At 38.3% G+C, this 27694-nt stretch overlaps 3 protein-coding genes across 5 annotated transcripts; 1 reads left to right on the forward strand and 2 right to left on the reverse strand.

The window, feature by feature from the left end:
- Positions 1-257: 257 nt before the first annotated feature.
- Positions 258-18107, reverse strand: SPATA1 (spermatogenesis associated 1). 3 transcript variants are annotated; one of them, XM_010715971.4, is made up of 13 exons: positions 17689-18107; positions 16730-16836; positions 12247-12364; positions 9470-9523; positions 9056-9380; positions 8713-8961; positions 6937-7078; positions 6725-6785; positions 5688-5805; positions 4837-4962; positions 2834-3003; positions 1628-1726; positions 258-869 (listed from the first exon to the last, which is right to left on the reverse strand). In XM_010715971.4, exons 1-13 carry the CDS (start codon positions 17722-17724, stop codon positions 765-767), a joined length of 1710 nt encoding a protein of 569 aa, XP_010714273.2. In that variant the 5' UTR covers positions 17725-18107; the 3' UTR covers positions 258-764. The 3 variants fall into 3 exon arrangements, with proteins under 3 accessions (XP_010714273.2, XP_085087283.1, XP_085087284.1); XM_085231157.1 differs by lacking the exon at positions 12247-12364 and having other exon boundaries at positions 16730-16805; XM_085231158.1 differs by lacking the exon at positions 17689-18107 and having other exon boundaries at positions 12247-12391.
- A 449-nt stretch (positions 18108-18556) lies between these two features.
- Positions 18557-21419, forward strand: GNG5 (G protein subunit gamma 5). The gene is made up of 3 exons (XM_085231159.1): positions 18557-18692; positions 19502-19657; positions 21180-21419. The coding sequence occupies exons 1-2, from the start codon at positions 18612-18614 to the stop codon at positions 19625-19627; spliced, it is 207 nt and encodes a 68-aa protein (XP_085087285.1). The 5' UTR covers positions 18557-18611; the 3' UTR covers positions 19628-19657; positions 21180-21419.
- A 718-nt stretch (positions 21420-22137) lies between these two features.
- On the reverse strand, positions 22138-27694 carry RPF1 (ribosome production factor 1 homolog). The gene is made up of 9 exons (XM_010716000.4): positions 27468-27694; positions 27329-27385; positions 26790-26870; positions 26279-26374; positions 25160-25313; positions 24535-24617; positions 23508-23689; positions 23301-23427; positions 22138-22537 (listed from the first exon to the last, which is right to left on the reverse strand). The coding sequence occupies exons 1-9, from the start codon at positions 27636-27638 to the stop codon at positions 22496-22498; spliced, it is 993 nt and encodes a 330-aa protein (XP_010714302.3). The 5' UTR covers positions 27639-27694; the 3' UTR covers positions 22138-22495.

Consider the following 27694-nt stretch of genomic DNA (forward strand, 5'->3'; position numbering starts at 1 on the left):
CTAATTAAACTTGAATTAGATACATGGAGCTGGCTTTGCCACTTTAATATTAATACTTTAGCACTAAAATCTTTCTTAAATCCTTTCTGGAAAAAGAACTCAAAGGAAAGCAGACTGTACAGTAGTGTAAGTAGCACCAAGGTCATAATTATAACTTACTGAAGACAAAGCTTGCATCTTCCACTAATTACAGAATAAGGCTAATGTTTATGCAGCTTTCCTTTGAGAGAGGAAATAAAACCACTTAGACATGAAGATTTGGTTCATACTTAATATACTTAATAATGTAGCAGTAATACATTGATATTTTATAGACAAGTATACACATAATGACTAAAATACACATCAGTAAATAGCTAAACAAAGATTGCTTCTGTTCCTACGTCTGTGTAAGATGTATGTTAATCATGTATCAAAAAATTAAATGTGTGACCCAAAATCTGAACAGATTTTAGGTTTATTTGCTTAGTAGGTATGAAGGAACATCAGCATACTGATGTGATGTCACATGATTCACTGATTTACATTTTTACAACAGTTTTGTTTTAGACACATGACTAGGTTAAAATGTAGGTTCACGTAGCTGATAAACCTTTCAGTAATGAGATTGAAAAAGAAGTGAGTTGCAGTACATTAGTAGGCTAGTGTACAAATTCCACATCATTTGCATCGCTGATGTCTTTTTACAAGAGAAATTTAAGAGCGTACAAATAAGCAACATAGACGTTCTGAGCTTCTACATACATTAGTGTTGAGTCATGCTCTTAAATTCCAGATTTCCCAAACTGGAGAATTAAAGCTGAATGAATCTTCTTCTGTGTCAGTTCTGCTCTCAGTGCTCGTAAGTCTGCTATTGCCTGTTTTCTCATCTGCAGAAGAACCAGACATTTAAGGAATTGTAATTTAAAGTAGTTTTTGGAGTTGATGTGCATATGTGTTTATATAACTAAGACTGACTGACTTTTATGCGGGATGGCTGAATACAGGATACATCTTTTATCTTTAAAATCTTACACGTCTAATTAGATAAACAGCTTTGTTTTAGCACTTGGCCATGGTGTCTTTCTTTAACCATGGAATTCAGTGCTTTTTCTGCTCCTTGTAATATAATGAAGGAAGCGTATCCATCCTAGATTACTCAGTAAACAGTGCCACAGACAATCTCTGTGATGCAGAGCACTGAGATTTCAAGCATTCAAAGCTGGACTGCTATCCAATATGAAGGCCTCTACCATCATTTTCCTTTCTAAGGGAGACATAGGCAGCACTGATATGGAATAAAGCAGTTGACAAGAACTTGCATTTGCCTGGAAAATCATTCTGCCTTTTTTTTTTTTCTTTATACCTCACCTAGTATGTTTCTTAAATTACTTCTTATGAAAGAGATTGCAACATAGTACCTTGAAAATGTAAGTAAGCGCTTTAATGCCAAAACTACATCTAATAACCTGACGCTCTGAAGTAATTTGGCTCAAGTGCTAAGTTATGATAACTAATACCATAAAACTTGAAAATACAAACCGTTTAGCAAATATTTAGATCTTCTAATGTTTGAGAAGATTTTAATAGTTAGTAACATTTTGACTGCAACATTTAATTAAAAGGTTCTGAGACAAACACAGAGTACCTTAATTTCTATTACGAGTTTCATTTTTGTATCATCCAGCTTCCTTTTCAGTTGATCGAGTTCATGCTGCACTGTAGTAATCTGGATGATTCTGTTATTCTACATGAAAACAAACAAACAAACAAACAAAAAACCCGAAAACTTTAATGTAGTTCAGCATTAAGGCATATCTTCATTCCCGAGTGCTACTTCACCACTCAGAAACAATCCTCTGGACTCTTTCCAGTTCTACTCTTTTCCATCCTTCAATGCATGCTTGCCTGTCCTGGTCTGGAAGCAGTCTGCTCGCCAACAGAAGGTGGCTCCCCTCAGCAGCCAGTAGCCTTCCTTCCTTCATCCTCTCACTTCTCAGATCAGAATTCCTCAATAACAGCATACTGTTTTGCAGTTTAAGTTGTGCATATCTCATATATAAAAGCTTCTTGTGCACAGCCTAGGAGCCTAAGAACTCTGACTCCCCAGAAAGGACACTAGCAGAGTTAGACATAGCTTGTAATAAAAATGTAGTATAAAAACTTCATATTTTTATGTTTTAGATATTAATGTTAATGTGCATTTATAAACACTGTACAATCATAGATCATCTCCCACTTTTCAGAGAAGCATAAGATACTCCATGTACTTCCTACAGTTCATATTTTCCTACTCCAGACTCAGATTTGCAAATATACTTGCTTCAATGATGCATTTATGAAATTAGCAGCTGTGACTATTGGGAAGGGCGTTTACCATTTGGGGTTTTTTTTGTAATTCCTCTATGAACTTCTCCTACTTTGACACTAACAGCACAACACAAAACTCACAGCTACTCAACAGTCCAGGTGTAACCATTTCAAAAACTTCAGAGATGTCTCTTCTTCAAGCATAATTACAATTCATTACCTCTTCACGTGAAATTTTGGATTATGAGAACAATGCAGAACAGAACAATTCAAAAATCACACTGAACAAAAGGATATTTTGTAATGAGACAATATTGTACAAACACACAGCAGAAAGATTCAAAAGCTCAGACTCAAGCCTTCAGCCTTTTCAACAAGAATGGGATGGAGTAACTTCATAGTGGCCACACCTCAGGTTACTGAGGAATATTTGACAGTTACAGCTAATTTAGAAGTCACTGGTTGATGATGAATTTGTTACTGTCATTTATATTTTATACAAGAAAGAGGTTGTGTAAAAAGATTAAATAATTTAAATACATACCTTCACATTTGTTGCATTGTTTGGTTGCTTTCGGCTATCTCTGGCTTCTAATTGCAAGAGTAATTTCTGGTGGCAAAGCTCTAAATCTTGTCTCAGTTTGCTTAAAATATCCTCCAGTGAAACCGTAGCTTTCTTAGTCTCAAAGTATTTCTTCTTCCATTCTTCACGATCTACACAGGAATATATAATACTGTTCGGTTTTGTTAATTTTATTTTAAGGCCTACGAAGACTGTAATGACAAACTGATCTCACAGGATTCAATTGGCCAATGCATATATTTAAAATTAGCAGTAAGTTTATTTTAAAAAGAAAGCAATTTGTGAAAATCTTTGTTAAAATTACATTCACTATAAGTGCATTAGAATTTTCACACAGTGACTTGCAACATGAAGCTCTCTCTGTCTCTTAAGATATATCAAAAAGTCAAAAACCCAAATTCTGTTCAGCCTGGCAATTCTGCAGATTTTTTTTTCAGATTTTTGTGCAAGTCCTCCATACCTGTTAAGACTGGGATGCCTGCCACAGTCTGAAGTTCACAGCATCGCTGTAGCAGCATTAAAGGCTTTATGCAGAATTTGAGCTCTGCAAGGCCAGAGATTTTGAACAGAATCCCAGGGTTATGGGAAACAGTTATTTACCTTTACATTTAACTATGATTTCTTGAGCTGTGTTGTTACGTGTTAGCAGCAGCTGGCTTATAGCAGTGTGGCAATCTGATGGCCACATACATCTGCTATTCTGCAGTGTGTGAAATTTATTTTAAGGCATATTTTAGGAGAGCAGGACAACTGCTTCATAGAAACTTACCAGAAAAAAAGTCCCACTGTTCAAACACTGTATAGTATGTAACCAAGAATGACTGTCAGCATGGCAATCTTAGGATGAAATTAAATACAGACTGCATTGCTGTTCCTAAAAAACATACTCTTCCCTTTGTACCTTGTGAAAAAATACAAATGCACTCACTTCTGAAACTGCATTGGTCTTACAAAAATAATTTGGAGGTACAAATGCTTCTTAAAGAACCTGAGAAGCTGTTGAAATCCTTGTGAAATAACCTTTAATTTACCAAACTGGGTAGTGTTTTCTAAGAGAATGCAGGAACCATTTAGGACTTAATCTCAGCAGGGTAAATTGAGCTTGCCTTGCAGACTCATGCTACTGCAGATTCTCTCCTTCAAGTGACCAAGTTTCCTTTTTCAAACTACAGCTTCACTGTGCTGCAGAATGCAGCATGGCCATGCCCTCAAAGGACAACAGGAAGAAATGGGACGTCTTTTCCCTTTGACAAAGCTACATATCAGTTAGATAACAGTTGAGATTCCCAGTGATTTAGCTGCATTTAAGTACAAATAGCACTCTCAAAACGTCACAGTAATTAAACCTAATATCTTCTTAACTGGAATGTGACTTCAGGAAAGCAGCTTAAATATAAACTTCAAAATAATTTTACAAAGAAAATTTAGTGAGATTTCAATGAAATAACTACCTATGTTAAAAAAAAACAAGATTTGTCAATCTTGTCATGATAGGCTTATTAATTCAGCATGCCAGATGCTGAATACATTAGATAGCAGGAGGAAAAAAAAAAAAAAAAAAAAAAAAAAGCATTAATCTGGCAATTAGAACAGAAGGGCTATCAACATGCCAAAACCTTGGCAAGCATCAGCTAAAGGGAGTTTTAGAGTGCAGTTTTGAGACCTGACATACAACAGCCAGCAGTAGCTCTTTGGGAGCTGTATGTACCCAGGACACAACTTGGATGGTTTATAAAAGCCAAAGTATTTTCAGATTTATAGGACTGCCACAGAAGTGCATAAGAAGACATTTCAGCCTTTTACCATACTATTTCTTCTAATGAGCCTTCTCATTATCAGAGCTCTTGCTTAGCTAGCTGTGCTTTCTGTAATTAAACGCACTGACAAAGAATCTGACTAACATTTTCATGTTGGTTTCAGCATTTCTCTATCATTCCAAATTCCAAAATAAATTAAAAGTGTACCATGATATCTCTTCAGTTTATTTTGTTCCAGTAGTGTTTTCATTTTTTTGATCAGTTCTTCTCTGTTTTTTTCCATGAGCCTTCTGTCTTTCTTCATTTGTTCCAACTGTTCTACCATCTTGTTTTCTAAAGATATTACAATTATATTTAGCAATCATCTGGATACTGCAGGGAGGAAAGATCAATCAAGATTTTTATAATCCACCCATCATATATCATGCCAAAAACTCTGCTAGAATAGGCAGTAGAAATTCTTTTATTTTAATAAACCATCTAAATTTTGGAAATGGCTGCCGCATTAGAAGAAAACGAGAAGTCCAGCATGCATTCAGGCATTTATATACATGCAAACAGTACGCATCCTGTTAAATACCTGTGGAACATATTGGAAAAATTACTTTCAGAAACTATTTAGATGTATATACATTGAAAACTCCTGACAGATAAGGATAAAAAACCTCTCGAGGACTACTTCCTGCTCAAAATATTTGATAAAATCTGTAGCAAAATCTTGCCTTAAACGATAGATGGCAAATAGGTAAGATATTATCTCAGACTTTAACTAGTGTGCGACAACAGGTCAATCACGAACATTTTTTAATATATTTCTCCTATAATCTAGCTGAGGATCATCAGCAAGTGACCATCTTCATCTTCGCTACATTCTAATGTAAACCAACAGTATTTTACCCAGTCTCCCTCCTTATCTCCCCCATTTTTCAAACACAAAATTTGTAACAATCTGATGAATAAATATATGCACAAATTCTTTCAAAAGGTAAGTATTTCTGTCTTCATTAACCAATCTTGATTACATGTTAACTCCCCAGAAATTTCTTGGAAGCACATACTTTCTGCCTGAACTGCTGGAACTTGAGCTGGGCTTACAGAAATTGCCAGAAGAGGTAGACTAGGAGAAGCAGCATATTCTTTTGGACAAGTAGGATCATTTTGGTTGTTCTCATTTGCCTATTTAGTCAAAAGACAAGTACAAGATTTACAATCCAGAACAGTTACATTAAACATACATTCTGAGAGTGGTCTGAGTGATGTGAGGAATTAATGGATCCTGAATACAATCTCTTTTTTTTTCTGTGTTACCTGTAGGAATGATTACTAAATTCCAAACAGATGGACATCCACCAACAGAATCAGAACAGTCAACACTGAAATTGCAGAGGAAAACACGAGGTCCAAGTTGTACACTATTGCTAAATATTCTTGTCCATGTCCATAACTTCACAAGATGCTGACATACCCATATAAGACTAGAAATAACTGGCTTTAAAACTATGCTCATTGGCTAGCAAAAGCTGGACTGCCCATTTCTAAATTAGCACTTATAATAGCTCACAGGTGACAAGTAATAGTGAAGATATTATGCTGTATGATTGCAGGCTGTGTCTTCCTAAATATGTCCTTATTCTGATGCTATGACAATTCCATACATCTGCTTTAAATAATTTTGTATTTTAATGAAATGTTTTGCTTGAGATAAAACTAATATTTATCCCATTGGAAATAATTGAATTATAGAAAATGCCACTGATATAGTCAATATAATGTCACTATCAAGAAATTGTAAACAACAATAATAATAAATAAATTGGCTAATATTAATAAGATTGAAGTGGTTACTATATAAATAGATTATAAGCAGAGGTATCACTTCCCATGATTTCATTATTTAGAAATATGGTTGATTTTTCATTAGCAAATCTCCAAAGTAGCACTGAATGAATTAATTTTACTCAATTACTCTAAGATCTACATCAAACATTTCATATTTCTAATGAGTTCCTCGTTTTATAAAATTACCCTTTTTCTAGATGGAGGATTATGCTTACTGCTCCACGTTACAAAGAATATTCTAATTTGAAAAACAAACCTGATCATCCAGGTTTTCACCAAGAACAGTTACGGACTTGCTGGTTCTATACGACAGCAACCTAAAGATAAAATTGAAGAATTATATGATAATTAATGGAATGATGTGGGGTTTCTTATCCATTTTCTTTCACTTATTTGAAGTTTGTAAAATAAGCTTTTAGTCATGAATTGATGGTATTCAATGTTTTGTCAGAACCATTATTTACTAACCTTTGATTTTTTTGTATGTATTCTGTGGTTTGGTCTTCCAGTGTTTTAAGAATTCCAGAATGTTGTGTTCTGTCTCCTCTTAGTTTGGCATCTTTTTGGTGATCATTATTTTCCACATTTGTAATTAGCCTGCTGTTTAGTTCTGTGACAGGATAACGATAATCAAAATATATAGATTACAATCATAAACTTCAAGCATTTTTGACCATAAATCAGTTCAACACATAAGATTATCTCTGGGGTAAATAATGTTTTTGTGATTAACACGGGAAAGAAATGAAAAAAACACTTGTTTTAACAATTTGTATCTATCTCATTCTGGTAACTAGTAGAGAAACATTACAGCAGATAAGGAAATCATTTAAATTACATTTCCTAAAATAGTTCTTTACTACTTTCTGCCTTTCTCTGACAAACTGGAGCTGGTAAAGAAAGTCAGCAAAACATTTTGCATTTGAATGTTATCAGCTTTAAGCTGTATACAGTAAATCTTTCAGAAGAAAACTGCTGACAGACTTCACCTATGATTTATGCAACAAAATCCTACATCCTTCATCATTCAAAACAAAGTTATGGAAAACTTTTCAATCATGTATATAAACACGTATATATGAAAATACACACATGTATTTAAATATTAACTGGCTACAAACTTCAGTTGACATGATAATGGAGGGACAACACTATTTTTATGGATTATGAATGGAAACTGAAAAGCCTTTTCTAACTCACTCTCAAAGAACACAGTATCAAATTTTTTGTTTTCTTACTCAAAGTACTATATATCAAGAACAATTTTAAATGAGATCAGTAAAGTGCCCATAACTATGACAAAATTGAGTATAATCTAATTTAATAATTCCTTGTTAAAAATTTGCAACAAAAGAAGGCTCACCTTTTTATATTAATTATAAGTTATACACAAATATTAAGATTTGTCTTTCAAAATTATTTCCTAATAAAAAATTTATTTTATCATTTTGATGCTAATTTAATAGTGGTCACTCAAATCTAATTTGAATGCTTTGGTCACTTCTTCATTTGTAATTACTAGAAATTCAGGACTATTAAGAACATTAGATAACTGTTTAGAGACTTAATTTCCCTCAATATCCTAAGACATCTCATTTTATAGAAAATAGTTAATAGATGTCTTTCAGACAACATTTTCTATCTGGGCACAGAACTGCTACCCAGTTTATGTGAGCTTTAAATCCCTCCATACTCTTGTACTATCTTCACTTCATGTTCAAAGAGTTCTCTTGCCTCTCAATTTTAGAAATGCCACTGCTCACTAGCATTAAATAACAGTAAGCCTATATTACATAGGAGGAAGGGTAGAAAGCAATTTCCCTTCAATAGTAACATAACCATGGATAAGATAACAATGAAAGATGAAGTAAATGAATTCCTTTCCATGGTTTCTTTCCTGATAACAATTTTTTTTCATTTAAGATTGCTTTTGAATTACAGGATCATTACCTTCCAATTTTTACAGTACCTGCTTAGCATTTTGTTTCCATAATAAATAAGTTCAGGAAAATGCATTGACTATATTGAAGTGTTTCTCTGTAACAGTACATAATGATAAGGAATCACTCATACAACATAAAAAGTACACTTCTTTGAAAGATAATATTATTTCAAAAATTAGACTACTGCTCTGACAGCAATACTTCAACTTATGCTGTACCAATGGATTTTTTTTACATTTAGCTTTACTCTGCCAATTTTCTAGAAAGCTTGGTTTAGCAACAAGATGACAGTGAACTGTACCCTTTGGATATGTCATGGGATTTTGATGTGTTTGGTTATTTTGGTCTTGTTCATCACTGTGGTTTACATGAAGAGTAAGAGCAGTGCCTTTGGCTTTGTCATTCCACTTAGGAGCACGAGGCTCTTTTGGATCCTGGCTGAGATGGCTATGCTGGGAGTTCTTTTGTACTATACAGCTTTTTCCAGTCCCTTGATCTGCAGGATTTAAAAGACTTGGTGTGAAGAGAGATCCCTTGAATCCAATTTGATCTACAAAATAATTGATATAGAAAAGATAAATATTATTTCATGGTAAATGTTAACTATAATAGTTCTTCCTCTTCACTGCACTGGTTAAACGTACCTTTCACTCTGAACTGTGTCTGTGTTTCTGTAATCCTGTTGTGGTCTTGCTCATGACTCGTGTGCAATGCTGGAAAAGATTCCTTCTCAGACCATTCTGCAGGACTGTACATTTTCTGATTTTCTAGCTGATGACTGCTCTGTATGTTTTCAAAAAATTGTTTGCTTTCTGTTTTCTGTTGGAGAAGACGAGGTAGTCTTGATCCATGACCATACCTATTAGTTTCTGCATTAAATTGATGTCTTTGTTGTGTTGATGATGATAATGGATAAACATCTTCAAAATATTCCACTTGAGGTAATAAATATAATTCAGGATACAGTGCCTAAAATATGCATGTATATTAATCAGACATAAAAGAAGAAATGTACAAAGCTTTTGAAAATGATATCTTAAATGCCATAAAATACATACATAAGGGGGAGCAAATGACTTCAGTTTCAGCTCTGCTTCTTGCTTTGCTTTCACCTGGAAGATAAAAAACAGAAGATAACTGATAAAATACTTCTCTTACCAATAATGTTGTGCATTTAATAATTAATGTTGTTAATTTTTGTATTCTATTTTCTGTCTTTACATACTACATTTTTCTTCCGCAACTGATGGAGAGAAGAAACATAGAATGTTACTCTGTTTTCTGACACTGAAACTATTCTATCTTTCAAAATTTAAATCAGACACACGAGAGTATATGTTTGTGTTTCTGCTATGGTTCAAAGGACTCAACCCAACAATGACAGCAGTAGAAAGTCCGCCTTTACTATAAGTTGCTTCAAGTCAAATCTGACTAGAAATGCCAAGTCTAACGTAATTTTCTCTATTCACCTCATACAACAATACAGAATATTTGGTGTCAATAGAAAAAAAAAAAAAAAGATAACTCTCCAATGTCTTGTAGTATTTATTGCTATTCTTTATGTAATGTATGTTTTCAGATTTCAACAGTTGTTCTAAAAAAAAAAAAAATCAAAGAAAATCAATATAAACTGGAAAGACCATTAGAAAACTCCATTAGAAAAAAAATAAAAATTCTGAGCTTGCAATTAAGCAATGAAATAACAAAACTGAACTGGACATGGGGCCAAATTCTGTTCTCAAAAATGGCCACACAATGAGACACAAACTATATAAAAGGAAGAACAAATTAAAATGGTTTTGACTGGAGTTCATTTTTCATTTAAAGACCTGCACTTGCAAGCAGACTACAACTCTCAGTACTGTTTACATTGTAAACGTTGTGAAATGGAACACTGAGAAAATAAACAAACTCAATAAATGTTTGATCGTGGAGAGGTAATTCACTTAGGTTACCATGACCCTAAACAATAAATAAATTAGTTATTTGGTTCACTGTTTTACCCTCTGTTACAAAGCAAATATAAAGCAATGCTAAATTATATCTTTAATTCATTGCTAACATCTTTACTTGTTTCTACTAATGTATTTAATTGTCTATTAAAAGTAAAATATGTTATTAAGTCCCTTGTCATTCTCAAGGGAGCTGGAAAATTTCTCCATTTACCTCAGATCTAACAGTGAGGAAGTAAATATACCATCTCAGTTGCTGTCTACAGTTAAAAACATTTGAAATTTTTGAAGGTTTATGCATATTTTCAGATTTAGGTTGCATCACAGTCCTGAAGTTCCTGTTCAAGCCTTTCCACCTACTTTTTACACACTACTTGGTATTTATTCTGGATTTCTGCATGGGTAATTTTAGTGATACTGACTATAAATGAAATCAAGAGCAGCACCAACTTTCTGCCCTATAATTAGTTTCCAAATCCATTTCCAAGCAGGTAAAAAAAGTCTTTAATATCTATACATGTATCCATATATATATCTATCTAAGTATATATACATACATGTTTTTTGCGTGTTACTCAAATGGACTTTCAGTTGATCTGATTTTCAAGTTTATTTACTTTAGCTATAGTTTGTAAGACAGCTGAATATAGAGAAAATCAGAGTGAGGAACAATTATGATTCAGAGAGACAGATTTTTGATTGCATAAATCTCCTCAAGCTGTATTAGTGGACTGATTCAAGGACATGAAATGTACCTTCAGAGAAGCTTTCGCTCAGAGACTGATCTTTAAAGGCTATTGGGCAGGTTGCAGGTTCCTCCCTTTTAAGGAATTCTGACTTACTCAACTCCCATTGCAAATTCTTCAAATGCCATACTCCTAACCATGTACTGGCAATAATGACCTTGGGGGAATATTTTTTATTCATCTAGAATAGTTACATTTAATCCATTTAATCTATTGTCTTAGCATCTTCCACTGGATTGCAACTAATTACATCTGATGATTTAAAGGATAACATCCCTGTCCAGCTGTGTGTTTGTATTTGGGGAAATAGACAAGAGCTTGTTCTTGAACACATCTAAAAACAAATGGTGACAGTGCTCCTAAAGTTATCCAGTGGATGACATCCCTGCCCAAGGCAGTGGGGTTGGAACTGGATGATGATTAAAGTCCCTTCCAACCCAAGTTGTTCTATAAGGGCTGCTCCAAAAGTAATGCCTCCTGTTTTACTACATTGGCCTACTACATTGGCTCACAATGTCAGAGGTGGATGTTGATGGGATGGCAGTAGAGGTTGAACCATCTCATCAATATCCCATTAAATATTGTTGCCATACGACAGATGGCAGCAGAGGGGCAGTCTGTCAGAATGGCATCTGACATGGAAGTAAGGATGAAGCAAAAGTGTGTCAATGAACTCCTCTATAAGGAAGCAATGGCATCCATTAACATTCATTGATACGTGCTGAATGTTTATGGAGATCAAACAGTGAACATGAGCACAGAGAAGTGGTGGGAGGTGCATTTCAGCAATGTGAAAGACAAGCCATGTTTTGGACAGCTCAAATACAGCTGTAACATCATGAAATGAAAAGTGTCTCAATCAGCTCATCTACACAGTTGGCTAAGGTGGTGACTACATTGAAAAATAGCGTTGTGTAGCTGAGAATTTGTTCTATCAAATAATGTCATTATTCTCTTTGTGTATGTTGTATTTTCCATGAAAATAAATAGGAGGCATTACTTTTGAAGTGACCTACATATGATTCTATGATATTTTCTAACTGGCAGGGACTAAATCCATAGTTTACACTATAAAGCAGAAGTGCATTAAAGGGAAAAAAAAATAATATATGTGTATATATATATAAATGAACTTACCACTGCAAGCTTTTTCCCAATGCATTTTAAAAATTGGAATTTGTCTGCAACTGCAACTCCACCCAGGTACTCTCCAAGCTTCTCCCGTAGCATTCTTAATGTAATGTGTGGAGACACCCTAGAATGTTGTTATTCATTAATACATCTGTAAGATCAAACAATGATGGCTAGCTAGTAAGAGGGGAAAGATAATGATATTTAAATGTTGGCTTGCATGGAAAGAATGAACAAAAAAGGGAACTGTTTTCTGAAACAGTACCTAATTACTTATAGGTCAGAGATGTTTGGTGTGGTAGAAATCAGTACACTGTATCACGTTATGGTAGACTGTATTACAAAGGCTGTCATAACATGAGCTGGCAATATTCATACTTAAGGAATCCCATATGAAGCGCGTATATGAGAATGCCTGAAATTTGAAAAAGATTCCTTTAGGAATGAATAACAAAAGCATTGGAAACTACAGTCATACATTTCCATTTGGGTGGACTGTCAGACATCCACATTTAAGTACTAAGGACAACAGGATAATTAATCACCTTAAGTGCCAAGCACAATCCTTTGATTTTCTCTTCTCCAACACTAATTTATAATAGGGTGTGTGTATATGTACATGCAAATGTATTTTAAATCAAAACTAAACACTGCATTGTGAACATTTCTATCATAGTTTCAGGATGAGAGAGCTGATGCAAATACAAATTAGATAATTTAATCTACTACAGGAAATCATGCAAATATCAAAGTAATGAACTCAGTACCAAAATCATCATATCATAGAATCATATTTTCAGCCTGGGTTGAAAAGGACCTCAAAGATCATCTAGTTTCAACCCTCCCTGCTATATGCACGGTCGCCAACCACCAGACCAAGCTGCCCAGAGTTACATCCAGCCTGGCCTTGAATGCCTCCAGGGATGGGGCATCCACAACCTCCTTGGGCAACCTGTTCCAGTGTGTCACTGCTCTCTGCATGACAAACTTCCTCCAAATATCTATTCTAAACCTCCCCTGTCTTAGTTTAAAACTATTCCCCCTTGTCCTTTCACTACCACTCTTTCCCCCTTCTGTTTACATGCTCCCTTCAAGTACTGGAAGACCATAATGAGGTCTTCTCAGAGCCTTCTCTTCTCCAAGCTAAACAAGCCCAGTTCCCTCAACTTTTCTTCAGAGGTGCTCCAGCCCTCTGATCATCTTAGTGGTCCTTCTCTGGACTCATTCCAAGAGCTCTGCATCTGTTAGTACATCACCTAGCAGCATTTCATACCTGGCAGGGTTTTGGGCCAGGCCTGCCGTCACTCTTCAAGTGATGCTCAGATATAGCTTGGGGTACAGGACATACTGTTCTCAGTAAATAGTATGGACAAGGACATACCAACCCTTCATCTTGGGCAGATCTTCAGCACTGACCCAGCAGAGTTGCACTCTCTGCCTTCATTTCATACCCATTATATGTAAAACACATCCAGTTCCATACAATAAAAAATGTGTTTCAGTGAGCTACAATCTTTCGTAAGTATTACTTCACACATGGGACTCAAAGGGCCCTCCTCAGGGTTATAATTCTGCCTTGGAGCACAGGAGCTGAGGACACCCAGGGCCAAGCAGTCCGCCTTTAGGCCATCCTACTTTGTCTCTGAACATTTAGATTCTGCTTATTTCTTTGCTATCCACTTTTTGCCCACACCTGATGCAGATTTTGGTCCTAATGTCATTTATTTCAAGTGTATAAGGAAATATGTGAAAGATGGAAACAATTCAATACACATCCTGCCAAGGTCGAATGTGAGAAGAGAGATAACCTGTAATTTAAATATATTTCCTCTAACCTTTTCTCAAACTGACTTCTCAAAGATATGTCCATTAAACTATCTTCCAAAATCCAAAAATTGCAAACTCTTTCAGAGGCAATTCTAAAACTGTGCATCCTTCATTAATAACACCCTTTCAAACTAGCAGAGAAATCTAAATCTGAGGTATGTATGAGCAGCAAGGAAAACATTCAATAACTATGATAATATATCACAGAAGAAAATCATTTAGGTACATAGAACCTGGAATACACAACAGAAATTGATTGAAAAATGTTTGCTAGTGCAGTTGCTATGAACATATAATGATGTATTTCTTACTTGCTGCCACTAGGCTAACAGAAGCCTAGTCACACTGAGTCATTTCCTTCAAAGTGTTCCTTTAAAAATGATGCAAACTAGAGTTTACCGCAGCAATCTCATTTAGAAATAACAAAAGTGTTGGTTCTGTGGTGAGGAATGAGGAATAAATAAAAGATCACATAGACTGAGAAATCAAGTTCATGGGAACAAGAACCCTGAGCTGCAGATGATTACACACTTAAAATTTTCTTCTAATTTCATGATTAATGGAAGTGGCCTGTACTTACATCTGGCAGTCCTTTGTTGAGCTGACACACACAGTACTAGGATCACCAAACTGGATGGGCAAACCTATCAGCACGGTTTGCACCGGCAGGGCTGCTGTTCCCTCTCCCAGGTTAAACTAAGAGAAGATTCTTAGCATATTTTATGTTTTTAAAGACAGTGATAAGGCGGTCTAGTGTTAGTTACCGCTAGAGTCTATGTACTGCAGCACTGTGTTGCACCCACAGAATAATTAATAATTAATTACTTTACAATCTTTAGCATGCAACGAATACCTAGACATATCACCAAACCGCAGAATGACTTGGGTTGGAAAGGACATCAAAGACCATTTGGTTCCAACCCCTGCCACAGCAGAGTCACCCCCACTAGATGAAGCTGTCCAGGGCCCCATCCAGCCTGGCCTTGAACACCTCCACGGATGGGGCATCCACAGCTTCTCTGGGCAGCCTGCTCAGTGCCTCATCACCTTCACTGTGAAGAAGTGCTCCCTAATACCTAATTTAAATCTGCACTTTTTTAGTTAAAATCGTCATACCTTGTCCAGTCACTACAGGTCCTCCTTGTAAAAAGTTTCTCCCCCTCTCTCTTACAAGCCCCATTTATTACTGAAAGGCTGTAATAATAACTCCCTGCAGTCTTCTCCTCTCCAGGCTGAACAAGCCCAGATCACTTAGCTTGTCTTCATATGAAAGGAGCTCCAGCCAGGAGAGGATATCTAGATCATCTCCCCTCTGGACCTGCTCTAATAGATCCATGTCTCTCTTGTGTTACAAACTCATTGAAATCAATAAGAATTCTAATTTAAGCAGTTGCTTCAGAACTGAGCCTTAATGAAATAAACTCACTCCAGAGAATGCAGGGCAGACATGTTAAATGATTTGCCACTCCTGCTATGTATTTTGCACCTCTACTGCAGATTTGTGCAGTAGAGCGGATATGTGCACTTACTTTATTTGGTTTTGAGCAGCCTTTCAACAAAAGCTGCTGCAAGAATTAATACATTCTGCTCTAAATGCTCATACCTGGCTGCTGCCAATTTTTCCAGTTACATAATATATTGTCTTAAGGGGACAATACAAACTTAAATGAGTTGAAACCTGCAAATCCAGCTAAGTTGACAGGTTTTGCACATGAACAGAGGAGATGCATGTAAAAGCTCCATTCCAACACAAACCTTTACATTATTTGACTTTGCCTGCAACTTCTTTCTATGGCAAACACACACAGATTTTGTGAGCAAAGTGTTTAGGAGCACAGAACAAACTGTCAAAGTATTCTTCCACAAAGTCTTCTGAGTGCTATCTGAGAGCACACATTGTGGGCAGCCTTTTAGAAATATTATAGAAGAAAGAAGATACGCAGATGGTTTCCCAGGCTTTAATGCATCCCTTTTAGGTATGTGGCTTAATCTTTTTCTTTAGATGAAGAGGGCTCAGTGACAGGCTTTCCCAGCCTCCACTGAGCCACTCCATCTGAAAGCTGGTACACCATGGAAAAGAATTCAAGGTTTTAATAATCAAACTCCAGAAGTATAAGACTGTGATTTTACAACAAAAAATATTCTGTAGCAACACTAGCACGGCTCTGAAAGTACATTTCAATGGTTTAAATCAAGGGCTGCATTGGCCTGGTACAGTACAAACAGAACCAGAATGAGAGGTAATGGCTCTAAGTTGTGCTGGGAAGTTTCAAGTTGGATATTAGGAAAAATTTCTTCTCTGAAAGAGGGGTGAGGCATTAGACCAGGATGCCCAGGGAGGTAGTAGAGTCACTGTCTTTGGAAGAAGAAACTGAGGGATATGGTTAGTGGGCATGGTGAGGATGGGCTGGTGGTGGTTTGACTTGGTAATCTTAGTGGTCTTTTCCAACTTTAATGGTTCTATGAAATAGACATGGGCACCACTTATTCTCCAGTGATGAGCAGAGAACAAGCCTCTTCTAACAGGCATAATTATGTTTGGCGCTTAACCCTAACCCTTACAGAGCAACAGCTAGACCAGATGACTGGAAGACAACATAGAGGACCAACCAAGTAAATGTTTTATAGGTGTTATCACATTTAGAAATAAGAGCGTGCTCACCTTATAAATCCAGCTGAGATGAATTTGCTGGCAAGAGCCACAGGAACTGTATTCAACTTGAAGTTCCACACTTCCTCTGGGACAAAAAAGACATGGAGCTCCACCAGCTAAACAAATCAATTAGCTGTTAAGATGGTCTTAACAGTAAATATATGTTATAATTTTCTTCTTATTAACTCTGTTTTGCTTAACTGGACTTTCAGTTTTGAGGCAGGAATGGTTTATTTAATGCTTGTACAGACCCAAGCAAGGCTTTATCTGCAGTTATGACCCAACAGACTAGAACATCAATAAGCAGAACAGTCTGTGACTGCCAGGTGACGGCACAGAAATAAATCACACCAGAACAAGTAGAAACGAGAGAAAAGAGTCTGTGCTCCTGCTGTATGTCACTGTGACAGCGATGGATACAGCCTGACAAAAAGCATATGGCATGAATACAAGAATACTTCGGCTAAAATCATGCCTTTATTCATTTCATAAAAAGTGGAAAGCCATAAAAGCTTGATCCATACTCAACAGAAAGTGTCAGCAAGAAAAAAACTTTTTTTTTTCTTTCTGATAGTTATTAATAACACTAATGACTCTGGAGCACACAAGGGCTCTTTGTAATGCTTGCAATGCTCTGAGCAATGCTCTCCCACAATGCCTTCAGACCTGCGGTCCTGGTGGGACCTCCTGGTCTGGGTCCTGGTTCTTCCAGTGAATATCAAATGGCGCAGGCAAGGATGGGAGACACTTCTGAAAATCATTCCCAATTTCCACTCCAGGCACCACGCAAATAGACTAAATTAAGTATTTATTCAATTGTTGAGTTACTAAATAAAAGCTTGGAAAGGCACATTCTTCCTCTCAGGTCTCCCAGAGACAGCATAGTCTCATTTATTTTAATACATACATACATTTATTCATTTTATGAAATCTAAAAAAGCTCTATGGAAAAGTCCAAAACTACTCACCTGGGATGTCTGAGGCCTCGTTTGGCCAAATGACATGCTGCTTGCTGTGCCTGACCACAGTGGGTGCCAGGTGGGCTTCCTAATTTTCCTTCTGATTGAAACATTCTTTAAAATTGAGTTTCATGGCAATCTATTGCCAGAGAGGTTACTTTATTTTCCTTTCCCATTTATGAGATGCACGTATCTGACTCTGTGCCACAGCGTGGCCCTCGATCACTGCACACACACTGCCCACACCTCCAACACAGCCCGTCACCTGGCACCCACTGGGCCCGGCCGCCCTCACAGTGCCTGCAGCACTTCCTCCTGGCATCTCCCTAGGTGACTTCCTGCACAATTGTTCTGTGTGCCCAAAGACACAAACGGGACTCCCGCAGGGCCCGGACTGATCTCTGACAAAGGGCCAACGCAGCGATCCGAAGCCCAGCCACCTGTATGCAGCACACTCCACGTCGTACTGTCCAAACATAACACGCCATGGAAATGCCCGGTTTGTCCCTTAACGTTGATACCACAGACCATCCCATCACTTCTCCGCAGCGGCTGCCGCCCGAGGACACGGCACAGCTCTCCCGGCACTCCCTGCACACACACACTTGCTACTGCTCCATGCCCTCGTGTCACCAGCCCAGGCTGGGTGCACTGCCGGTGGACGACGGCCACGACCCATTGCAGCTGGAACGCAGCCCCAGCGCTGGCTCTGGGGCTCAGCTCTTCCCCGCAGAGGCTTCGGCCGCAGAGCCCGGCGCAGCACCATCCCGCACGGCGCTCCCCGGCCCTCCGCCCCGCGGCTCCCGACGGCTCCGTAGCGCCCCCCGAGGCGGTCCCGGTCCCGGCGGCGGTTGCGCAGGCGCCTCCGGGCCGAGAGTTTGGGACGCGCCGGAAAGTTGGGTCTGGGTGTGCCGCCTGCTGTCGCCGCCACCATGTCGGGCTCCTCCAACGTGGCGGCCATGAAGAAGGTGGTGCAGCAGCTGCGCCTGGAGGCCAGCGTGACTCGCGTCAAGGTGAGCAGCGGGCCCGGGGCGGCCGCACCGCCATTACCGCTGGGGGCCGCGCCCCACGGCGCCCCTCGGACGTGGCCGGGCCGAGCCGAGCCGAGGGGCAGGGCGAGCGGGGCAGGGCCGGGCCGGGCCGACGGCTCCCAGCGCCCCGACGACCCTTCCTGGCGGCGGCGCATCGTCCCGCACCCCGGCTATGGCACCGGAGGCCGACCCGCGCCCCGGAGCCGCACCGGCCGAGCCTGGCCCCAGGGGCGACCGCATCCCTTCCCTTCGCCCGCCCCCCCCTCCCGCTTCCCCCGGGCCGGCAGGGGCTGCGTTCCGGCCCGAGCGCTGCCCCGAATGGGACGGCCGCGCCCCACTCTCCCCTTTCATTTCCGTGCTCTGAGAGCGTCCGCTCCCGTAGGACTGCTGCTGCCCGAGGCGAGATAGCAACAGGTTGCTTGGCTGGCGTCTCGTCCCTGCGCTGGAAAATGGAGGCTCCGCTGCCAGGCGTGCTGAGGGCGTGTCACGGCGCTCCCATGGCTCGGGGTTGCGTCTGGGCCTTGTCTCATTGGAGGCACTCCGAGAAAACAGTCAGTCTTTGTGTGTTTAACAAAGAGCTTCTCGAAACATAGCTCTTCTTTCACGTTCCATACCTAGAGGCTTTTTAACATTAATTTTTCAAATAATTTCTATAACTTACTGACTGACAAACCAGAAAACGATTGTATGACATCTGCTGAATCACTTAACAGTGTTGTATTTCTTGATGCAATTGCATCCCCTGCACAGTCTGATCAGTGAGTGCTAACATCAGCTCCTCCTACGCCCAGGTTTCTCAGGCTGCTGTGGACCTGAAGCAGTTCTGCCTGCAGAACGCACAGCATGATCCCCTGCTGACGGGAGTATCATCGAGTACAAATCCATTCCGTCCCCAGAAAGTTTGTTCGTTTTTGTAATTACGTGGACTACTTAGGTGTCTTTCAGTGGTAAGTTCTTAAAGGCTCAAACTTTCTTCTGTCATTAAAAATAGCCTGCTGTGAGTGGGATTGTCTGTGTTTAAAGCATTCCAAAGAGACATCTGACTTGTACAGCTGGTGTTGGTCTGGATCCCTGTTTTCGTCCTTTCCTCCCAGACGACTGGGAGGGTAACTCTATACCAGATAGATTTTATAAGTGAGTAGTAGCTGGATATTACAGGGCTCCAACCCGTTTCTGCTATTGTAGCCAAAGTAGTTGGGGGCCAGCTGTTACTGAGCTGCTATCTAGATTAACCTGACTGTAATGTAGCTTTGCTGCAGTTTCCTTCTGTGTTAAAAGCATCATTTCCTTTTTCTCACATAGGATTAGTTGCCTGGAGGGTTATGCAGTGAATGCCAATTGTAGCAGATAAAGCAGATTTTAGTTCTCTGGACTTAGTTTTTAAACTCTTAAGGAGCACTTCCCAAAGGGGTTAGGTTAGTGATGCTCTCAAAGGAGAGCCCTGTCTGCTACAGAAAATACCCTCTAAGTAAAAAGGAAATTACATAGGCCAAGAATTGTATCAACACCCAAATTCCCCTAAAATAGGCTACTACACAGATTGCAGTTCAAATAACTAGAAACTGTTAAGTACTCATTTGTACTTTCATTCTGAAACTTTCTTAGGTTCATTAACACTACTGCTGTCACTATGAAGACAACTGATCAGGCATTGCCTGAAAATTCTAGTGAAAAGACAGATCAGGTTTAGATTTACAGAAGTCTTACCAAGACTGAGTCACAGAGCTCTTCTAGAGTAGTTCTTAAGTTTCTTTATTACAAATTTTATAAACTATTCATTTTTAAAAGATAACATTTCTGAATTGACTTGTGTTCCTAGTATTGTTGCTTCAGCTTTAAGCAGTAATTCACAGGGCAGAACAGGGTTAATATTTTTCTTAATTATTGCCCTTAAATGCCTTTTCTGATTCTGGAATTGAGCACTTCTTTTTGCTTATGGCTACAGGCAAAAGGCATTAGAATAACAATTTGAGCTACTTGCATGAAACAGATTTTTTTTCTCCCTTTCACATCTTACAAGCACTTCCTCAAAACAGTGAATTTCTTAGTTGTAATCCTGGTGTTTATGAGATGAACCAATAGAGTTCATGCTTGCACAGTCTGCACCAACTCTGTAGAGTGAAGAGGAAGTGTGATTTGTTACGTTACCCAGACTCCCCCTGCTTTTCAAAGGTGAAGTAGATGCTCAGTATTTCCATAATCATCAAGTGACCAGAAACAACTTACTCTGCCCTTCTACTTAGATTTGGCTTCCAGAAGATGCAGCATGTTGGATGTTTTGTAACAGCTTTGATTATTTTTTTGTACCCCCTGGGGGAATGGCTTCATGGTTTTGAAAAGCTTATTTTATAATTTAAGTTCTATTAAATAATGTAGAAAAAAGGGATTTTTTTTTAAGTAGCTATGCATATTCTTAAATGTAGGATTGCTTGTTATCTCTCTAACCACCTCATTTTGTTTGTTTTTCAGATCTTTTAGCATCTTTTCCTAGCTGCTGATGTCTGTTGGGGCAGAGTGCCTCAAGGAGGCCTGGTCTGAAGTCTGTACAAAAGCTTAGCTTTCATGTGCCAAATCTAACTGTAAAGTTGCTACTGTTGTCAAACCTCTTACCATCTACCTCTCCAAAAGAACTGTATGCTAGTTACAATAATTCTGTTCATGAGGGAATCAGTTTTATATACCAAGCAAAAATAAAAATGTTTTGACTTAGTTTTGTGTTGAAGTTGATCTAAGAAGTTGGGATATGTTGACACCTCATCAGCTATTACATCATTTTTCAGCAGCTGAAGATAATCACAGGTGCTTATCTTCAGGTGTTCTGTGGTGCTACTAGTGTGCCTTGGGCTGATACTCTTAAAGAACAAGGCTTCATCACTAGTGTGCTACTAGCATAGTAGAACATGGAAAAACAGGTTTTGGCTCTTCTTTTATGATTCAACTATACAACCACAGCTAACTTTCCTTAAAGAGCAATTTGAGTCATTGGTATACTTTTACACCCTTTATGTTAAATACTAAAAAGCACTACTTAAGTACATAATGGAAAGAAAGTAATCCAAAAGAAAATGAATGTGCAAATTTAAGCCAGAACAAAAAGTTCATTCCAGAGCTAGTACCAACTCAATTATAGTTATCACAACTGAAACAAGCATAAAGATTCTAATGGAGAAAGTCCTGTTCAGAGATCTCACCCGTTCTACTGAGCTTTATTTACTTCTTGGAAGCTGGCCTTATGATTTAAGTGTTCTGAGTAAATATTTCTTCTAAGTATAAATCAGTCTGCATAGAGCTTTCTCAACATTCTCTAGGCAGGATACTGGTGGTGTTGTTTTGTTTTTTTTTGAAAACTAACACTGTTAGAGGTTTAAAATATTAAAATGCAGAATGACACTGTTCAGCCGTTTAACAAGGAAGAAAAGAAGCTGTATATGTGAAAATATTTTATTTTTAAAATATTTTTAACAGTCTTCAGTAAACTATAGGTTATTTACAGTACAGCAGCAGTCATAGCAAAGCTTCAGTGATAACTGAATTACAGCCTTCTCTAACATTAAAATAGATCTTCCTACTAAACTCTTTGTCACATTGGATTTAGCTACAACCATAAAAGAAATAAAAAGATGCAGTCGTACTTAAACATTAAAAGTTTCTACAGGAACAGTTTATATTTTGTCCTTCTGCTGCCAGCTACTGTTCAGTGTTGTTCCTAGTTGAATTTGAGATGATCCATAGTTCAAATATACCGTCATATTTCTGGTCGTGAGCAATTGGCAAATAACTGTCCATTACAAGTGAAATTTTCTTCTACTTGTGTCCATTTCTCGACGCTGAAATTTAAGAAAAATTATTAACAGCAAATTCATACAACGGTATACAAAGATGACAACTCAAGCTTACACTAACACAGTGAAATGCACTACAGAGCAACTGAGTTATTGTAGGCAGCTTTTCAAGACATGGGAGAAGTGGTGGAGGTCAGTTGTTTAGAAGAGTATTTACAGACAACAGGCACAGCATCAAACAGTATTATACACATTGTGGCCTACATCATAAATACTAGATTTTTTCTTCTGATATAGCTCGAATACCATGAAATTGCAGTTGATAGGCAAAGTAACTACCAATGTCATTAACTGTTAGCGTAGAGTAACGTGCATTTCACCTAAAGGTGTGATGAAGTCAGTGTTAATACTGAATGGAAAGTAAGAATTAACATTTGAGGAAATATCTTAATTGTCTTTACATTACAGTTTTTAGCCTGACCTTGCAAAAAATGTTCTTAGTCAAACTTACTAGGCTTCCAATAGTAGATCATAACAAGAGAGCATTTATCAGTTTTGCTTGTATCAGTATATGTTCAAAACCTTACACGGTATAAGTAGTCATGATATACTGACACTCATCATCCTTGCTACATAGCAGAATGCTCCTACTTTATTTCTTTGACAAAAAAATAGCTCTCAGTATTTCACTTCGGCATTTGTTTTGAGAACCGCACTTGAAGTGCTTTTCTAGGCTGAGATGTGTGGTTACATTTCATGTCAGATGTATTCTCTGTTCCCCAGCAGTCTTAGTATAACTCAGACATACCTTATGAATCCATTCGTATTCTCCAAATTTGGAATCAAAGGTTCCCTTCTGAAGAGACCTCAATTTTAACGTAAAACGTGGCCCAAGTTCTTGAATTCCCACTTTCTTTTCACTCTTGAATATATACCTTGAGGAGAAAAAAAATGATTAGTTGTTAAGTTACGTGACCAATATCTCTCATTCATAAGTTTTGATGCAAGCAGTTACCTGTGGAATCTGAAAAAGATGAAGTCTCGCTGGTTATGAAATGTAGCTACTTGTCTTCCAATGAACTGAGGATCATGTGGGAAGAGAGAAGCAAACATGCGACCAATAGAATGGCCCAGTCTTGTTGTAAAATTATTCAGGATTACTTCAGGTACATGTTCTGTGGGTTGTTTCCCCTTCCTCTGGAGTGAAAGAATGCAAATATTAGATAGTATGCAAAATTATTTTAATGTACTATGAAAGGTAAGATTGAAATAAAATAGGGTGTAGACAACCAGGGCCTGATAATATGCCAAATTGTTTTTTGAAAAAAATTATACTAAGTTTGTAAGTAAGTAAAGCAGAAGGTGCTAACGTAAGAACTTTTTGGTTTAATTATACAAATTTAATGAAAAAGCACAAATAAAGTTCTGTATTTCCTCTCTGCTGCACTAATTTTCATTCCTGGCAGCACCCACTAGAGCAAAGAATCAGGATGCTGAAAATCTCTCCAGACATAGCAAGGAGGAATATATGGAACAGTCCTTAATAAAAATAGATGACATTTTAAAAACTACTTAATTCAAAAAAGGAAAAAAAAACATTATACTGCAAGTTATCTTTGGCTAAGTAAGCAATTCTTACTGTAGAACAGGTGACAAGGCTGTAAGATAAGAAAAACTAGGTTTTATTCAAGAATGGGAACTGCATTTACTGAAATCTTGTATAGCACTTATTTTATATACCCTGTTGCATATGTACTATGCACTGAGTATCCTGTATTAATGTTAGATGATATGGCTATAAAAATACTTGGCAGGCAGTCAAGTTCAGTGGGTAACTATGAAACTTGAAATACACCGCTTATGGAAGTAGACTGTTATGGTCTTTAGCCTCCTGCCAGTTACGGAAAAGCATCTATACACAATCACATGAACCTTACAGAAGCACAACCAGTTTGGGCTGCTCAAGTAAACTGAAAATAGTTATTGATAAACCAGAGTACACTTTTTTCTTTTTTTTTTTTAATTTTTTGTTGGAGTCTCACCTTTATTTCTTTACGCAGACGGACACTGCTCATTCTAAAATGAGCAGTTGGACCATCAGGAAGGTGACTTAAAACAAGCCCATCTGTTCACACAGTTAAAAAAAAAAAAGTTTGCGAAATTTGAAATGTAATTTACGGAGAAGCATGTTCTGTTAAATGCAGTATGTTATCACAATATTATATCCATTAGCTAATTTACAAGGTTTAGTTATATTTTCAAAAATACATTCAGAAACTAGTTAACTAGTGTTCAAACAGATCCATTAAGGTTTGTTTCAATAGCTAACCTGTTATATTCTGTCATCTTTTCAGTATTTATCAGATCAGCAAAACTAAATGAAACCTTCTGTTCAGGAAGGGAAGCTAAGCTTACTGAAACAAAAAAAAAAAAAAAAAACAACAAAAAAACATAATTTCTTTAATAATTTCAAGTGCCATTAACAATCAGATACCTCAGTTGGCACAGTGATTTTTAACTCTGTAATTATCCTATAAACAGGACAGTGGAGAAAAAAAAAAAAATCGAGAATAAAGGAGATCTTAAGACACACATACTGAAGAAAAAAAGTTTTCCCATAGCGTAGAGCTAATACTGCATTTATTTTAGTATATACACAAAGGATACTTGGTATTTTGCGATCTTCATTAATGACAATTAGATCTGTGAAGTCCCTTGCAATACACTGTGGAATAATTCTTTTCAAAGCCAATCCTCTGCGATAGTAGACATGCGAGTTAGGTATCACAGTAGACAACTGTTCACAGAATCTCACTGTTCTCTGTAAAGCAGATGGGTTAAATCACAATACGGTAAATACAGCGACAAATCTAAATACAAGGCGGGACAGAGGACTGCTCATTCTGACTGCTCTCCTTGATGCAAACAGAGATACTGGAAATAAAAAGCTGTCAATAGGCTACCAAATTGTTTCATTCAGTTGCTGGAAAACTAATTTATTGGCAGTAACTGCCATATACTAGGGACAACTTTTTTGGAACAGATTATTTTCATAGTAAAATGGGAAAATTAAAAAATCATAACCCCTAAACTCTTTATTTTTTAAGGATCTTGTTTTACAAGAAGTTGTTAGTATTTCAGTAGAAATATTGCCTCATATACTATACGTACATCTGAGCTTCCAGAGAACCTGTTAGAGATATACAGTTTCTTATTTTTAAAATCACTTTGTAATGGTTTTCACAAAGCGTAAGAAATCTTCTGAATTAGGTAACGCACACCACCACATACAAGAACGTATACTTGAGCTTTTTAATGAAACAAACAGTGCTAAAGAAACTAATAGACTGTATACGCATAGTTTCCCAAGAGTCACTAAATTAAAAACAGCAGCAAAAAAAAAAAAAAAAAACAACAACAAAAAAACACTAAGGAAATATTTTAAATTTCGTTGTTTTTCCTACATAAGATTGTATGTAGTCATCATGGACTTTTGTACATCATGTTAAACTTGGAGATTACAAGTGTTACTTCCCCAGTTAGTTAGATTAAGCCCATCTTGAATGGTGCCAGAACCCAAGGGACACTTCCTGACCAAAAAGAATCTAACAATTTAGCACAAAGTATCTCCTGCTCATCAAGTTTCCTTTGCCTCTACTGAGAGCATACAAAGAAATTGTGTTTTTTAAAGTCATTTCTATACTAAAAGTGTAATTAATTAATCACATGAAAACCTCAGTACCGTGCAACTGATAGCTCAGAACAACCCGAGCATGGCATACACACCCCACGAGGTCTGTCTGATGTTGTAATAAGAATCTTTGGAACTGTTTGTCTGTTGAAATATGGTGCAAATTCATCAGTCGCTATATCGAAAGCAACCTAGAAGAAAAGTAGGCTTGTCACATATTAAATAACTGAAGAACAGTTGTTCAACCTGATCTAATTTGATGAAGTGGAATTTAACAGGAAAAATCCCAGTTCACAAGCTCTGTCCTATAACTATTTATTGTAAGACAAGTGGTTTTTGCATTTTAAAGGGTTTAGAATAAAGAAAACTGACAGGTTTTACATAGCTGTAACTTAAAGGACAATTATTTAAGGTAAATAATAAAAAAAAAAAAAGGACATTGTGTCTTGATGAATCCAGCACATGAAAAGTAAACCATTAACATCTTAACAGAAAAGTCAAGAATAATGAATTTTATCTATACATTTTAAGGCTCTTTGGGGAAAAAAAAAAACAACAACAAAACCAGCAAAAACAATTAACAGCATCTGCAAAAATTAAAGTTACCTCTTCATCATTGGGATCTACAGTTGTTTCATCATAAATTCTCTGATTTTCAATAGTCTTTGGAATGGCTTTTGGAGGTGCCTAAAATAAACGTAATTTATTAATGCAACACACTCACATCATTGTAAAGTGTATTGCAAAAGCTACTATGAGACCATGCTACCAGAAGCTCTGTGTGCAACAGGAACACGCTGTTTTTGCACCCACAACTGAACGACAGCCGGAATGTAACAACGCCCGCCCCTTTACTCACGTTGCTGTTGCAGAATTATAACACACAAACTCACAACTTCCTTCCAACCATCAATACGCTTTTGCAGTAGGTTAGGAAAAGAAGCCAATAAGCGCCAAGCAGACAACCGGGTGCGCAGGGTTTGTGCAGGCTGTGCGACAGCAGCTCAGCGAGGCACTGTGGATGAGAGCACGCCCGCGGCGATGCCCGCAGTGACCCCGCGGCCGGACGCTGACAGGGCCCCGCTCGCACCGCCACCCACGGCCCAAGCAGGGCTTCGCCGAGGCCGCGCCCCACAGGCCCTCACCTTGTCCCCGAGGGCTTCTCGCTCCTTCCTCCTTTTCTTCTTGAGCGCCAGCTTCTCCTGAAAGGAGATGGAAAGCCGTCAGCCATCAGCCCGGTGCCGCCCGCCCCCCGCTCACAGCGCCGCGCCGGCCCGTGCCCACCTTCCTCTGCTGCTGTTTCCAGCGAAGGAACATGAAGTGCCGCCGCTGCTTGTTCTTGATCTCGGACACGCTGAAGGTCGGCGGGAAGAGGACTCGCTCCGGGGCCGCTGGCTCCCCATCCTGCCCCGCCGGACCAGAGCCCGGGCCTGTCCCCGCGCCGCCTCCCGCCATGCCGCGCTGCGTCTCGGCTCACTCAGCCCCGCCCCTCGGCCGGGCAGCGGGCTCGG

The sequence above is a fragment of the Meleagris gallopavo genome, chromosome 10, assembly GCF_905368555.1.
Source record: "Meleagris gallopavo chromosome 10, MGAL_WU_HG_1.1, whole genome shotgun sequence".
NCBI lineage: Eukaryota > Metazoa > Chordata > Aves > Galliformes > Phasianidae > Meleagris > Meleagris gallopavo.

What these genes read in the sequence shown, in the direction of transcription:
- RPF1 (XM_010716000.4), bottom strand. Translation starts at nt 27,638, where the DNA reads ATGGCGGGAGGCGGCGCGGGGACAGGCCCGGGCTCTGGTCCGGCGGGG. An exon ending in CATCAGACAGACCTCGTGGG is followed by an intron (nt 25,314 to 26,278) that starts GTGTGTATGCCA and finishes TCTGCTTTACAG; the next exon opens with AGAACAGTGAGATTCTGTGA. An exon ending in GTCTGCGTAAAGAAATAAAG is followed by an intron (nt 23,690 to 24,534) that starts GTGAGACTCCAA and finishes CTTTCACTCCAG; the next exon opens with AGGAAGGGGAAACAACCCAC.
- SPATA1 (XM_010715971.4), bottom strand. Translation starts at nt 17,724, where the DNA reads ATGTCATTTGGCCAAACGAGGCCTCAGACATCCCAG. An exon ending in CGAGGCCTCAGACATCCCAG is followed by an intron (nt 16,837 to 17,688) that starts GTGAGTAGTTTT and finishes TGATTTGTTTAG; the next exon opens with CTGGTGGAGCTCCATGTCTT. An exon ending in TACATACAAAAAAATCAAAG is followed by an intron (nt 6,786 to 6,936) that starts GTTAGTAAATAA and finishes TTTTATCTTTAG; the next exon opens with GTTGCTGTCGTATAGAACCA.
- GNG5 (XM_085231159.1), top strand. Translation starts at nt 18,612, where the DNA reads ATGTCGGGCTCCTCCAACGTGGCGGCCATGAAGAAGGTGGTGCAGCAG. An exon ending in CCAGCGTGACTCGCGTCAAG is followed by an intron (nt 18,693 to 19,501) that starts GTGAGCAGCGGG and finishes TCCTACGCCCAG; the next exon opens with GTTTCTCAGGCTGCTGTGGA.